The sequence below is a fragment of the Priapulus caudatus genome, unplaced genomic scaffold (assembly GCF_000485595.1).
Source record: "Priapulus caudatus unplaced genomic scaffold, Priapulus_caudatus-5.0.1 Scaffold78, whole genome shotgun sequence".
Taxonomy (NCBI): Eukaryota; Metazoa; Priapulida; class Priapulimorpha; order Priapulimorphida; family Priapulidae; genus Priapulus; species Priapulus caudatus.
Window position 1 is genome coordinate 359,362 of NW_014577139.1, and position 15,436 is coordinate 374,797.

The 15,436-nt window shown below is 43.9% G+C and overlaps 1 protein-coding gene across 2 annotated transcripts in view; it reads right to left on the minus strand.

The window, feature by feature from the left end:
- LOC106821590 (calcium uptake protein 3, mitochondrial-like) overlaps positions 1 to 15,436 on the minus strand; it is a 63,237-nt gene that overhangs the window by 40,289 nt on the left and 7,512 nt on the right. For both annotated transcript variants that reach the window (XM_014826472.1, XM_014826473.1), the window contains exons 2-5: positions 8,292 to 8,433; positions 7,031 to 7,141; positions 6,868 to 6,915; positions 266 to 348 (exon numbers count right to left, since the gene is read on the minus strand). In XM_014826472.1, coding sequence (XP_014681958.1) covers positions 266 to 348; positions 6,868 to 6,915; positions 7,031 to 7,141; positions 8,292 to 8,433 — 384 coding nt within the window. The remainder of the gene's footprint in view (positions 1 to 265; positions 349 to 6,867; positions 6,916 to 7,030; positions 7,142 to 8,291; positions 8,434 to 15,436) is intronic.

Sequence of the window (15,436 nt, forward strand, 5' to 3'; positions counted from 1 at the left end):
ATATCTGTTCGATGCTTATTCAGGCCTGCAGCCTATGGACGGCCTCTACTGTATAGCAACACCTTCAGCGCATGTGCTACCGGAAGCACTGCTTCGCTATCAGAGCAACAAGACAAGGCTCTAACTAGTAAGATGCGACTCATCCTGTGCAGCAGCAGCAGCCTCCTGCGCCAATGGTGAAAAGCTAATAAGCTATGCACTCCGCGAGTAAAAACTCGGGGGAGGGGTGTCCATGTTTTACGTGTGGCCTGGCCGGCATACTCACCACTAGAAACTCCTCCTTGTCCACCCGCCGATTGCCGTCAGTGTCAAACATGTTAAAGGCAATTCGGAAGCCAGACTGTGGTTCTGTGAATCAGAGTTAGAAGTGACATGATGAATGAATTTATAATACAATCACCACCTCTACGACTACCACCACTAGCGTCTATATTATGACGCTCTTGATAATACCAATAAAATGATGACGACGATAATGATTATAATACCAACAAACACACAAACAACAATAACAATAACAGTAATAATAATGATAATATAAATAATAATAATATCACAAACACAATCACAACAATAATAATTTTATTCGTATATCACACAATGAATGTCTCACTCCACTTGATTTTAGCTGTGAGCTTCATTGAATACGCTTCATGTTATACTCTTGTACTTCTATGTACTACAACCTGCACGACGACTCAAAAAGCAACACGTAAATTAAGTCTGCTATGTTTAGGTTGGACCTAAAAGCATTAAAGGCTGGCAGCACATAATCCGACTTTACGGCTGCAGTCAATAAATACCATCAATTTCAGTGATCGCACAGTCTGATGCCGTGAGCATCAATCACGTTTATAAACATTTTATTCACTCGAATATGAAATAAAGTTCACATGCGTTTATAATACTTTATCTCTGTATCAATCCAATGGCTGTAAGGCTAGACAGCTGTTTCAATTGCGTTTACAGGCGCCAGGTGGGTGAAGGAAGAGCCAGAGGATGGCTTAAGGCTGAATAACAGTTCTCTGAAGGTAACTTCCCGCTTAAATAACGCAAGTTGTTCACAGTGTAGTGATGATGGAAGTGTTATGGGAACCAGGATTACTATATTATCATTATAAAACATTATATCGCCATAGTTAAAATAGTGTTTAAGGAACGTCCCATGTGGTATATGAGGTGTTTCAGGAACGTCCCATGTGGTGGGTGAGGTGTTTAAGGAACGTTCCATATGGTGGGTGAGGTGTTTAAGGAACGTTCCATATGGATGGTGAGGTGTTTAAGGAACGTCCCATGTGGTGGGTGAGGTGTTTTAGGAACGTCTCATGTGGTGGGTGAGGTGTTTAAGGAACGTCCCATGTGGTGGGTGAGGTGTTTAAGGAACGACCCGTGTGATGGGTGAGGTGTTTAAGGAACATCCCATGTGGAGGGTGAAGTGTTAAGGGACCCTTCCATGTAGTGGGTGAGATATTTAGGGAACGCTCTACGTGATGGGTGAGATGTTTAGGAAACGTTCCATGTCGTGGGTGAGGTGTATACATAACACGATGCTGCGTCATTGCACCGGAACACATGTTGCTCTTCGCGAAGTCTAGTTCAAGCGCAATTGAAAACTGCGTGGGCACTCTTTCCTGGTTCGCCACCTTTACTTATCCACTGTCGGCGCACTTCGTCGGCTAGACTGTGTATTTTTTGATGCAGGCAATCATGGCTGTAACGAGTCATTTCTCTGTGCTTTCGCCCACTATGTTTGGCAGGATAAAACAAACAGTAATGCCGCTCTGTTTATCCTGCTTACCAAGCATCATCACCTCTCTCTCTCTCTCTCTTGCCCACGTTTCCTAATTGCAGTTAGATGACTAGCTACACAGAAAGCGTAGGCGAGCTAACTACGCTATCTATCAATACTAACAACGACTTGCCGTTACTCAGAGGCTCAATGATTTTTCTCTGTCGCCCACCTCTTATGTACCTCTTCTCCGCCAAGCAACACTGGACCATCCTTCCATAGCAGAGGACCCCTTCTCCTCTACTAATGTACGCAGAACCCTGTTCCTCCACCGGACAACTAGACCTCTCTACATTACAAGACTGTCCTCACCCGGACAAATAGACCTCCTTATCAATGTACCACCTGTCTCAGCCGGACAACACTAGACCCTCCTCTACCAATGTACGCAGAACCCTGTCCCTCCACCGGAAACTAGACCTTCCCTCTAGCATGTGCGACCTGTCATCACAAGCAACACTAGCCGCTCTACATGTACGCGGAACCTGTTCTCCACCGGACAACCGTAGACGTATTACAATGTATGCCAGAAGTGTCTCATGACGACACTAGAACTTTATCCTTTACTAAAAAACAGAGGACTCTTTCCTCCAGTCCACCGAACACGACTAAACCCTACACTTACAAATAACAAGCCTGCCTCCCACTCCTCGCATTCTGTGCGTGCTGCAGTGATAACCCCTCAGCAGCAAGACCTGACAACTTGCTTGAGATCGCTCTCCTCCTTGCAGTCGTCACAGAAACCATGACGGCTGGATTGAAGGCAGGCAGGCTGCAGTGGTGGCGGCGACAGCGTGCAGCAGACGCGCGCAGTGCGCCAATGTGCTCCCGCCAAATAAAAAGTGCCCTCTGTTTATTTTGCGCCGCCGGTGATGCGCAGTGTCGGCCCTCGCTGCGTTCACACCCCGGTCTGTCAGTTTGCTTTGCTACAAAGTGCACGAATCGTCTTCGCAGCTTACGCGCCGTGCAATACTCAACAATGCGTGGGCATGTGTCGAAATGAACGTGTTAGACATTGAAGCGAGCCAGCGGCACAGCGTAGTCGCACGTGGGCGGGAATGCTAGCTAGTTTCTCTTTGGATCTACGTGTAATGTCAAAATACATCGTGCAGACAAGTTGCTACATCGCCGTGGAACCAATTTGAGTCAGAATGTGTCGCTGTTAAGGCACCTCGAGGATGCGACTCTCTCTCTCTCTGGCTGGGTAGCTAGAACAGCTCCATGCTGCCCATCACTGTACGTTAGATGCATTCCTCCTATGCGTGCATGGCCCAGAAATGGTTTTATAACTGGGAAACTGGCAACTGCTGTGCATTTTAGAATTTTTCGTATAGTTGCACACGTGCACCTGGAATTAGGGAATGCCGTAGACATTACCTCTGCTTGCATGAACTATACAGTCTAACAGTAGCGGTTGCAGAACTGCAAAACCGCTTGGTGCACGTTAGTGACAGATTTGTTTCAACTTGCATTAAATACACGTTCAGGAAGTGGGATGTCACGTAAAGATCACGATCAAAGTAAGCACGTGGTGGGGGTTCAATAATTATCAGACAAGACAATGAGAACCCTCAATAAAAGTAAGTAGCTACCTGAGAGTACCTATTAATTGGAAATCAAATAGAAGACTGTGTGAGGTCTAGCTCTAGCAGACATTATACCTCCGACAGTAAAACATCATTAGAAGAAGCATAATGGGTCTTGCTCTGGCCTACCTTGCTTCTATTTAAAAACGCTAACCCTTGGCTTGTATGTCGGCAATTATGTAAAAGTACTATTACGTACTATGACCCAGTCATCCCGTAACAAATGGGCGAATAGCATTTACAGTTTCTACGTACTTCTATCGTACGTCACCCTACCTTACCTTGTCTTCCTCAATAACTTACCTAGTAATACGATCTTAGATCATGTTAAAGTCCTTACCCAACCTTACACTACCCCGCACTATTATCTTACCATCTATACCTGCCACGAACGACTTCTCGTTCATCTCATCTTACATGAATTTGCGTTATGTTCGTATACCTTATGACGTCACTAGTGTACACTCATGCTACAAACCCACACTATCGGCATAGCCTATCTGCCTTACACCCGGAACTAAACTTGTACTACGCAATCTATTTACCAATGATGACAGCTATATTTAAACAAACGTGGACACTGCGAACACAAGTCCTCCAGGAATAATTATACCGCGTTTGGCCGAGTCACATTACCAGTCTCACCGTGATAAGTGGCTAGTGACTTCTTATTTTAGGGCTTATTACAGGAGGACACTGACAGGTAGCATTCAACATTATCTTTCGTCAAAACGGCGTTTAACTATTAATATTATCAGGAGTGAATAATACTAGATCTATTCTTATTCACTCCTGATATTATATAGACAAACCTTTGTACAATAGAAGTTAAGTTAAAAAATATATACATTTTTCAAAACGAATCAATTATTTATTTTAATGGATTTTTGGTCGTGCCATTGTTTTTGCTGCCTTTTAAGCTGATAATGTAAATTGGAATTTTAACGTTTATTTTCCTATTTTTTACACAATGCTATTAATTATTAATCATTTAGATGATGAGATTGCAATATATTAAATTTTACTATAGGTCGCAGTTCAATTACAGATATATATTTATGCTAAATATAAATTCTTACAGTTAACTTATATACTGTAAGTAGTAATCGGGTCCAAATATAATTTCCCTTTTATTGCCAACTTCTGGTCAGAAGTTAACGAAATTATCAAATTCAAAAGCCCATTATGCATCATGGCCACCAGAGAAAGCATGTCGTGTATAATGACGGACCTTCTCGGCCATGGTAAATTTTATGTTAAACTTAGAGAAATGTCACGACTATGTTAGAATTTAACTATGTATGCCATCAGGTCCTTTGGACAATTAAAAAACATAGGTGACGCTTCTTACAAGTTTAACGACAGTTCAACAGCCTAGATAGAACATAGGCTTCTTGTGAATCTATGCAATCTGCGGTAAAAATGTAGGCAGGGGATATAAAAAAGGCATAAAATCACAGGTATCACCCTCTTGTCCGCTCACCTTTTCGTCACAGTACCCTCTAGTCCAAAAAGGCGCGACCTAACGAATGACGCAAAATAAGTCGCGACCCACACATTTTGTATAAATATAGCAGTATTTGTGAGTAAGAAGCAGAGTCAACTGAGTTGCGTAGACTACACGCACCTACCGAGCAGGCACCGCTACATACGTAAGAAAACCTTTGTTTCACATTGTCTGATTGTCATTGGTATAGCTGATAACTGATTGCTAACTAATAAAGTAAAAGTTTGTTCAATAGTCTACATTTCATTGTTTATTGTCATTTATGTGGTACTAGCGTAGCACACTAAGTGAGAGTTTATAACTCATACGCCGTAGTGACTTTCTACAGCAAGCCTCAGGGCTTAGCTATACGTGCAATGACTTTACCAATGACAAATGCTGGCAAATTTGATATGTAGATTTTCCATAATTTTTCATTGATATGTAAACCTTGAAAATCAGTACGTAACATTAACAAGCCCACGCAAGTTTTGGGATATTTATGTTCGCCATAGACGGGAGATACAACCTACTCAAAATCAGGGCATTTCTGGATAACTGCCACAGATGAGACACAACCCACACGAATTCGGGAGCATTTCTGGATTACCGCCACAACTGAGCTACTACCCACACAAATTCGGGGGCATTTCTGGATGTTAGCCAACCTATCAGCGCATATAGTTGGCATGCATCTGGCGATACCACTTATCAACACAAAACATTGACAGCTCTTCGCTGCGCACCATCATATTCCCCACACAGAGGATGCCGGGTGTACCCAGCCTGGGCACGCAGCATCAAACCTCACTAAACTAACATCTATCATTACAGCCACCTCTCCATAAAATCCCACCGTATTTCCCAGATGCTAGATGTAACATTGCATCAGAACATGCTTCACTAATTTCTAGTGTAACACGCAAAAAGAGAATCCCACAAAGAGTGACGTACACATTTCCTCATTCACTGAAATGTCTGCAATGTTGTAAATGACTTTCATTTTGGGATCTTATGTCTTCCCCCCAATCCCTGGAAACATAGGTCGTACATCTACAAGTAGGTTATGGTTAGATGCCTCAGCACTTTCCCTCCTCTCAGGTGCACATCCACCCCAAGTACCCCGCACACTACGTCAGTGATGACCGATTCCATGAGGGTCTGTGGAACAAAGCAGGAAGCCATGCGCAAACGCGCCAGCTGAGTGCGGATGCAGCAGCTGAGCATCGGCGAGGGCTTCTCCGCATCTGCATGGCTAGACATTTGTTTGGACTAGGGAGCCGCACTTGGGCAAGGTGGTTGCAATCTGGGCCAAACGGCCTGCCGGAAAAACCGTCAGTGACATGATGCCTGCGCTGAGCTAGCAGCTGTGCCGACTTCCAGGTACTAATGGGTCGGCGTTTTGCGGTCAGTTTCAGAACCGCTCACAGAGAGCGAGAGATCGCAGCTTTGTCGGCAACCATTACTGCGGGGCCTTTGCTGCAACGCCAACAGAGCATAGACCGGCACCACAACGTCGCCCCCTGCGCCACATCGGGTGGCGAGCGAAGTCGCAGCAGCAGTCTCGCTCGAGATATCCTGTTCCGCTTTTTACAAAATATTGATAGTATCGTAGGCGCGAATGATACACAGTGACAGCCCAGGTTGGCATAGCAGCAGTGACAGGATGCTGAGCAGATGATGTTCTATTCATCTGGAACGATGCCAAGCAAGTCTGGACACGCCAAACCCGGAACGATTTTTGGTGTTACCACTTCATGGAAAGCGTTTGACGTACTCATCAGCTGTTAGGGATAAATGCACCTTAAAATTGTTGTACCCTGATAGCGAGATGATCAGCCGAGGGGTGTGCTTCCATTACAAAATTATTAACGAGTTCTTAACTGCCGTTCTCGGAAATGTCGCGAGATACTGGTGGTAGAATTGCATTACGAGAACGAACTCATCCATACACGATAATTAGATATATGCAGCATGACTACATGATGGAAGTTAGGCAAACTTACTTGTGAGGACGCACAGCAGGAAGAGGTACTCCGTATAAGAGATCAGCCCTGAAAACAATCAAAAGCACTTGTTACATAGCAGAGGTAATACAGTGGGAAATAATCCCTAGTCCTAATGATTCTCTCCATTTCCAAGTAGGACACATAAACGACATGATCATACCGTTGTTATGCATAGACCTAAACATATTGGTGCCACCACGATGACGTGACGGTGTTGCCTTCAGCATCTTTCTAACATCACTGTCCATGAGAGCAAGTCGGCCAATACGAGCTGCAATTACAGAACAGAACATTCCATGAAATAAATGTTTACAGTAAAATCTACATTTTTACAGAACAAAACAAAACAGTAACAAAAACACATCTCAACTCAACGTCTCCAAATAAAGTATATAAATTAATGCATGATTCAAATTGATTAAAATCACAATATGATGTATAAAAAAAAAACACGTCGTTTGCTTGTAATGTGGTGCTCTTGTGCTATTTTTAAGTAACAGTCAACATTCAGTAATATACGAGTGTACTTACTGGAGATCACAGAAACAAGGGACCAACATTTCAGATCCTCATGACACATACATTCAATCAACACTTAACTCCTTACAAGCCCTCGTAATATATTGGATGTGACATTTTACAGCCCTCGGAACAAACACAAAACAAATCGAACTATGATTATAAATAAAATCATCAACTGTGGAAAGATGACTCATAGAGTAATCACTGATTGTGTCATGTAGGTCACGGGGCCAATTTTCGTTTAACGGCTAATAGTTCGCACTGTCTAGCATGCCAATAAGTAGAGTTACCAGTCAATAAAGGATGAGATCACTGTTGATCTGTCAAGATGTGTCTGCGCTTGTAATTAGCCTATCTCTTTTCCCATCTCATACAGACCCTAATTCACCCGGTGATATTGTACAATTATATGTAAAAAAAAAAAATAGTAGCAAGATGATGAAATTACCAAGGGAGGGTGGAAACAGAGAGAACGGGGAAAAGTGGGGGACGTCAGTGAAATAGAGTGGGAGAGTGACCGACAGCACTTGCATGCATGTGCAACAGAGACAGAGAGAGAAAGACAGCGAGAGAGAGAGAGAGAGAGAGAGAGAGAGAGAGAGAGAGAGAGAGAGAGAGAGAGAGAGAAATAGAAAGAGAGATTGTGTGTGAAAGACAGAGATAAGTAAATAAGATAAGAACAAATAAAAGTAGAGTAATAAAAGGAATAAAGTTAAAAAGTAATAAATGTTGGACAATTTTTGGTTGGCACTAATTAGAGGCTACAAGGATAACAAGGCTGCTTACAAACACAGCCTGCTGAAACAGGAGCACAGGCATCAATGGGGGACATTGCATGCACATGACATTGACATGCACCCAGTGAGTGATGCGGGAGGGGTGGGAGAGGGGTGACATACGTCTCGGTTCCTCCTCCGTGATGGACTCAAGGAAATCTTGCGGGGTCATGAATATCTGCCCGTCGTACTCAATCGACGCAAAGTGCAGAAACCGTTTCTCTCGCAGATTTCTCTTTCTTGGCTTCTTTCCATCCTTTGCCTCCTAAAATGAAATTCCAAGGTCACACCCTATTGGACCTCAGTCATCATCTAAAAAGCTGAAATTGCAGAGCCCTACTGGTATACTCGATGTTGGACTCTAAACAACGAGTCAAATATTTAACAAGCAACCGAAAACACGTAAAATAAAACAAACAATTTATCCTCACTCAAGCGCTGGGCACTATATAGTGGAGGCAGCGGCGGCGGCCGCCCTTTGACATTGAGCCTCATCAGATGGATCGAAACCAGACAAGCATTCGATCGCTCAAAGCAGCCTTCTCTCAACACAAATCGCCCCGCCTCCTCTCCATCGCGCTATTACCACCATCCAACGATTTAATTACGCCACTCGGGTCAAACAATCTCATTTCAGGAAGCGAGAGCGAGACACATAATCGGCCCATCACGACGTTATTGGCCACACATTTCGTCGTAGCAGTGTGAGGGCACTCGCTGACATCGTGCAAATTGCCTGTCTGCAGGCGCAGTAGAGATGGCGGGTTAACACCGGATGAAAACCCCGACCGGCTGCGTGTCAAACGTGCAAGAAACCTATAAACAGCTAATGGGAAAAGATTTAACAGTCGTCGAACGTGACTTAACGTGTACTGTGTAGCCGCCACAAAATTTACGTGTTTTCTTTTGATAACGTAGACGTGATATTAGTACGTGCTCTAGGTCTGCAAACGGGGCACACACAATATTTCTTGTATCTATGCGCTGCATCACTGCTGATCACTTAGCTGTGCCTGTGCCACCCACCCCCCTTCCTCACCGAGATGAGCTTTTGGGACAAATTGCACAGAAGAATGGAAAGTAGGCTGAGCAAGTTTTGGACAAATTCTGTAAGAAAACGCTGTTAATCCTCTGCATTTACCAGCCGCCAGACAAAAGCACGAGAGCGAGGGGCCAAGCCGTCTTTGTGTTGCGACAACAACTGGACCACTTTAGTCGCAAATACAAAGCCACTTAAGAACCCACAACGCTGCAAGGCACACAATTAGCCACCCAACTGCCACCACGCTATCTTCCTGAGATAAAAAAAAAAAGTGCTGCGAATATAACTCGGCTACTTACTAACCGCCATACACTTATTTACATTATATCAGGAGTGAATACTAATAGATTATCTATTATTATTCGCTCCTGATCATATCAAGAGCATATAAAGAAGCCTTCATTATATGCTCTTGATCATATCTAGCTATTACTATGGCAAATGAGGTAAATAGGGGAGATAGTGGGTGCAATCTACCATTTTATTTTAAAAATGAGACAAACAAAGTCGGGCAACAGGAGGAAGGAAATCTAAAATCCACATGCACGACTTAGTTAACAAATTTCTGTCGGAAACGTCATCTATCGACTGATCGAAACTGCGCCAGTGCCAACACCGGTTGCCCGTCTGCTAACAGTCTAAAGGAACGTTGGCGCTGCGGGCCCCCAACAGGTAGCAATGAACAGCCTTGTACCAAGATTAGTTGAACTTCTGAGGCACAAGCCGCTTCCCAGCGGCTGGCTCCGTTCTTTCGACAAAGGTGATTATGGCTCGAGATTAATTACTTGGCGACTGCTTTACTTGCAATATGAAGAACATTCCCACTACACAGGACGCCTTCCCCCTTCTGCGACAACAGCAGGTACCCCAGAATATCTGTGATCTGCTGATAATATTGATGGTTGACACTTTTCTATTGGTGACAAATTCAGAGTATTGGGGATATGTCATTGTCAGACTGAACTAATGCACGAAACCTTCGATACGCCACGGCACAGATTTACTAAGCCAGGTGGCACTGGAGTAGCTGCGCCCCCCCCCCTCCTCCCCAATGTAGTTTCATTTCAATCAATGTGCAGGCGGTCGATCAGACAAATGCCGGGTCTGCAGCTAGAATGATAAGCGGGAAACTAGCGCATGATTCGGCCGAGATATCGACGCAGCCTAATCCTTCCCGGCTCCCTATATAGCCGTCGACACCCCTCCTACCGCCGCAAAGCGCATGCCTCGTTGCACTTACATGCATCCAAACGTTCATTTACTCTTAATAATGTAAACTGAATTGCAGTGCACTGAGTGCAGTGACTGTGAAAATGAAACTGTCCCCTCGCATCCACTGCCTTGTGGGTGATGAGTTTGGAGTCGGGTCAGTAAGTCAACAGGGACTCTGGTCTGAGTTAGCAGTGCCTTCATTTAACTACTACTAGTGGAATTATTTCACCACACGAGAACAGCATTGTGTGGGTATTTTTCTTGCCATTTCAAAGAGTTGTCATTGGAAGTAATCATTGCCTGCGACTTGTAGACTATTCCTGAACGTGCTGCTTCGTTCATCAAATGCAGGATGAGAGACTGAATACAAGTATTATTTGCTGGACTGAGCCAAACATTAGCAGGACACAGCAGACGATCCGCATATACTTATAGCTAGCTACTTTATCGCTACAATTCGTATGCAGTCATCCGCCTGAATATACCCTCACTGAATTCCACGTATGATGCCAAGCCTCGCAGCGAATGCATTCCTTTCCAGCTGGGCCCGTACGGGGTTCAACTTCGACATAGTGTGCCGAGTCTGAGGTGTGCAGGCATGTGATTAGTAATCCGGCTCCAGGGCCTGCTAAAAGTGTTAAATCATTGTGGACCATTAGCAATCAGCTGATCAAGCAAGGCCTGCAAGCATCATTCAGAATGAAAAATGTGCCATTATCGCTCATCCTTGAGAAGAAAGAATTTTTCCCCAAAAGGACACGGTTGCCGGTTGGGTGCAGGAAAGATGGGATCTTTCATAAATAATAGATTCTTCAACTAGCTTTGACTGTGTAACAGTGCTTACCAGAGACATGCTAATCTCTCCTTGTAAAAACATGCAATATCTCATAGACTTGTACATTGTATAGGAGAAAAATGGTACATAGTCTGATTCTTTGTAAACAGGTTACACAAGTTCCTATCTAACAACGAACATTTTCATGAGGTGCTATCTCGTACAACGGACAGTTGTAATCAGAACTTCACTGGCAACTATTTTCCTCTAAATGAGCACCATACAACATGACATCATGATTCTCCTCAATTTTTATTTAGAATTTGCATCAGTCAGCCTGTAGACGGACTGTTCTTGTAAACCCAGGTGGAATGTGATGGATTTCCCGCTGTTTAGGCTGCTACAGTAAAGGCCAGCTATTACATCCCAACACATGGGCATGCAGATATTTAGTTCCTGCCCAGGTGATCCCGGCTGCTGTCCACTTTTTGTTACATAGGGCTTAGACCTGCTTGCATGATCGCACTACTAAATTCAGTTTGTGTCAGCTTTTAACAGGTTTCAACAAAGAGACTATTATTATGTCGATGGCAACCAAAAAAGTGCACAGGTGCTACCGTTTAACGTATGATCTTTCGCCTTGAACAAATTCTAGCAAATGCTTGGTTTCCATTGACAAACATCTTACAGAAAGAGTTGGCTGACAACGAACAGACCAAACCCGCTTTTGAAATATAGAAAAACTGTGGCAAACCTAATCAGATATGTGGATCTGACACATAGGCACTCATTTGAACAAACATCGATAAGCATTCCAATTTCAGAAAGTTAATAAATCTTGTGCAAAGTTAAGAAGTTGATTCGCCACGACTCGGCACATATACGTAGATAAATAATAGACTCCTTTGTTAATCTGAGTTGGAATCTGGTTACACGTGTCAGGCACAGCTAGCAGCAGTCACCCGCCGCCCACCTGAGCTCATATCTTACTGGGCTCACCACCCCAAAATTCCACACTCTTTACGGCATCTCTATGGGAGGGGATATGTGTCAAAATTCAAACGTTCAATTGATCGATTGATTGTTCAATTGAACAGTCGTTTAATCATTCAAACGTTCAATTGATCGATTGATTGTTCAATTGAACAGTCAATTTAATCATTCAAACGTTCAATTGATCGATTGATTGTTCAATTGAACAGTCGTTTAATCATTCAAACGTTCAATTGAGCAATTAAATAACGAATTGCCAAATTGAATCGCCGAATTGACGATTTGACGAATTGACGAATTGACGAATTGACGAATTGACAAATCAAAGGCACAAATACTGAATAGGCGTATTGAATCATGGAATGGAGCAATTGCCGAGGCTCGTCTATCGAGCAATTGCCGAGGCTCGTCAATCGAGCAATTGCCGAGGCTCGGCTATCGCCAAATCAAACGTATACCTACTGCACATGCACACAGAGGCATGACAGAGGGTAATGCTATCCCCCGGGCGTGGAAGGAGGTTACCGCAACGTGGCAGCACTAGTGTTAGGATAGTGTTAGGATTAGAGTTAGGTTAGGGTTAAGGTTAGGGTTGGGATTAGGGTTAGGATTAGGGTTAGGGTTAGGGTTAGGGTTAGGGTTAGGGTTAGGGTTAGGGTTTTTGCCCGGGGATAGCAACACCCCATGATGGAAGGCGCGGTAGTTGCTAGGAACGCAATCGGCCGGCGTTTCCCAGCTAAGTGCGTGTACCCGCGTGTACGTGCGTGTACCCGCGTGTACGTGCGTGTACCCGCGTGTACGTGCGTGTATCCGCGTGTACGTGCGTGTACCCGCGTGTACGTGCGTGTACGTGCGTGTATCTCTGTGTACCCGCGTGTACGTGCATGTATCTGCGTGTACCTGCGTGTACCCGCGTGTACGTGCGTGTACGTACGTGTACCCGCGTGTATCCGCGTGTACGTGCGTGTACCCGCGTGTACGTGCGTATACGTGCGTGTACCTGCGTGTACGTGCGTGTACCCGCGTGCTCGTGCGTTTACCCGAGTGTACGTGCGTGTACCCGCGTGTACGTGCGTGTACCCACGTGCACGTGCGTGTACCCGCGTGCACGTGCGTGTACCCGCGTGTATCCGCGTGTACGTGCGTGTACGTGCGTGTACCCACGTGTACGGGCGTGTATCTCCGTGTTCCTGTTTTGATGTTGCTCTTTTTTTAAATTTACACTGGCTATACTGTTTAAATGTAGGTTCTGTATGATCACAGGAAACCTACAACTCTGAGGTAGTGGGCGACTACGAAAATGTGTAGAAAAAGGAGTGTAGTACTGTAGAGTGGGAGAATATTCTGCATAGACCCCTGGGTGTTACATACGAAAATACGACATTGTGCATTGTACAGTATACACATTTTTTCAGGGTGTCTGGAGAAGAATACCAGTGTACATTATACTATTGGAGTGAAGGCCTGTCTAGGTGTCAATTAATTGGCAGAGACTTCAGTGTTTTTTCTTCCTGTTATTTTGGTTACTTGGGCAGAGTAATAAATGGGCTGACTGGCCAACCTTCAGGACACACCATACTATACTATAGCCTATCTTAGACTTCTTTTTTGTTTGTCGTGGATCCTTGACCCAACTACAACTACACCACACTACAACACTACAACCACACCACACCACCACCACCACCACCACCACACCACACTACCACACTACAACAAACTGGCACAGTCAACAGGACACTACGAAATTACTTACCCAGTCTGCACGAACAACTTTTTGAGCCACTTGCCCTTCAGGGCAAGTGTTTTGTAAAATGTACGTTCCCGAATGACATAATATTTGCCCATATATTTTTCAGGATTTTCTCAATTAAATATATATAAAATAACAGTTACAAATTTGAAATTACTTATTGAAAATTATTTTTTTCAGTTTCAAAACCTTTCACAAATGAGGAATCTACTTCTGTACTGAACTCTGTACACACCGTACAAAACGTCTTTTCCCTGCCAAATTTCCGGCTCAAAGCCTTCGACAAATCGAAGAAAGCTCCTTTCGATTTGTTTTCTTTTGTAAACAGGAAATGACATTCAAAAACGGAAGCGAATTTTGTGTGTGATTCGCACTCAAATCGGTTTCGTACGCGTATGAATGTGAAACGAGTAAAGAAGTGTACACCAGACAACTTTCAGATGCCATTTGTTTCCGATGTTAACATTTCGTGATTTTAAATTAAAAACCTTTAGTTAATGGCCAGTTGTATTATAGTTTATACATCTCTAAAGTGGAGTCTGTAAATATCGAAATCCAAATTACCGATACAAAATGGATACTAATGGCGAACTACAGACCTCCGAGTCAACCACCAAAGACATTTATCGACAACATTGCAATTTCTTTGGACAGTTGCCTCATAAACTACGAGAATCTCCTACTCATTGGAGACCTCAACTTCGACATGCTGATAAAAGAAAAAAGCGCAGCTATAAGGAACTATTTCTTCGAAAGATGCTCAGGAGGACGCACCTCAAAAGACTTTTGGCCAACAATAAAGCCGTTCTTGAGTAAAAACAGTAAGTGTGGACAGGACATCTGTCTACTCGAAAACGATTCTGTGATCTCTGACCAGACAACGGTGTGTGACATTTTCAATGATCACTTCTCCAAAGTGGCCGAGGACATAAGAATCGAACTGAGTGAGAATGATGTGAAGAATCACCCCAGTGTTAAAAAGATTAAGGACAATCTACCTGTATGTGAAACCTTTAACTTTGAGAAGATCTCTGTAAATCAGGTAGATAAATACCTCACCAAAATTAGTAACAAAAAGGCCACCGGGCTTGACAACATTTCTGCCAAGATCCTGAAAATAATCAAGCCAGTCTATATTGTACATCTGACGAATATTGTTAATCGTATGTTTTCCGAGGGTATTTTTCCAATCGCAATGAAACATGCAAGGGTCTCTCCTATTTTTAAGAAGGAGGATCCGCTGCAGAAAAGGTATTATCGACCAGTCAGTGTTTTACCCATTCAATCGAAGATCTTCGAGGGGGCCATGGTGGAACAGCTGGGTGATCACTTTCGGGGGATCTTTCATCCTTTCCTTTCAGCGTACCGTAAAGGCTATAGCTGTCAGTCAGCGCTTCTTGCAATGACTGAGGATTGGAGGAGGGCTCTCGATCGTGGTCACTACGTGGGTGCCATCCTGATGGACCTTTCAAAGGCTTTCGATTGTCTTCCGC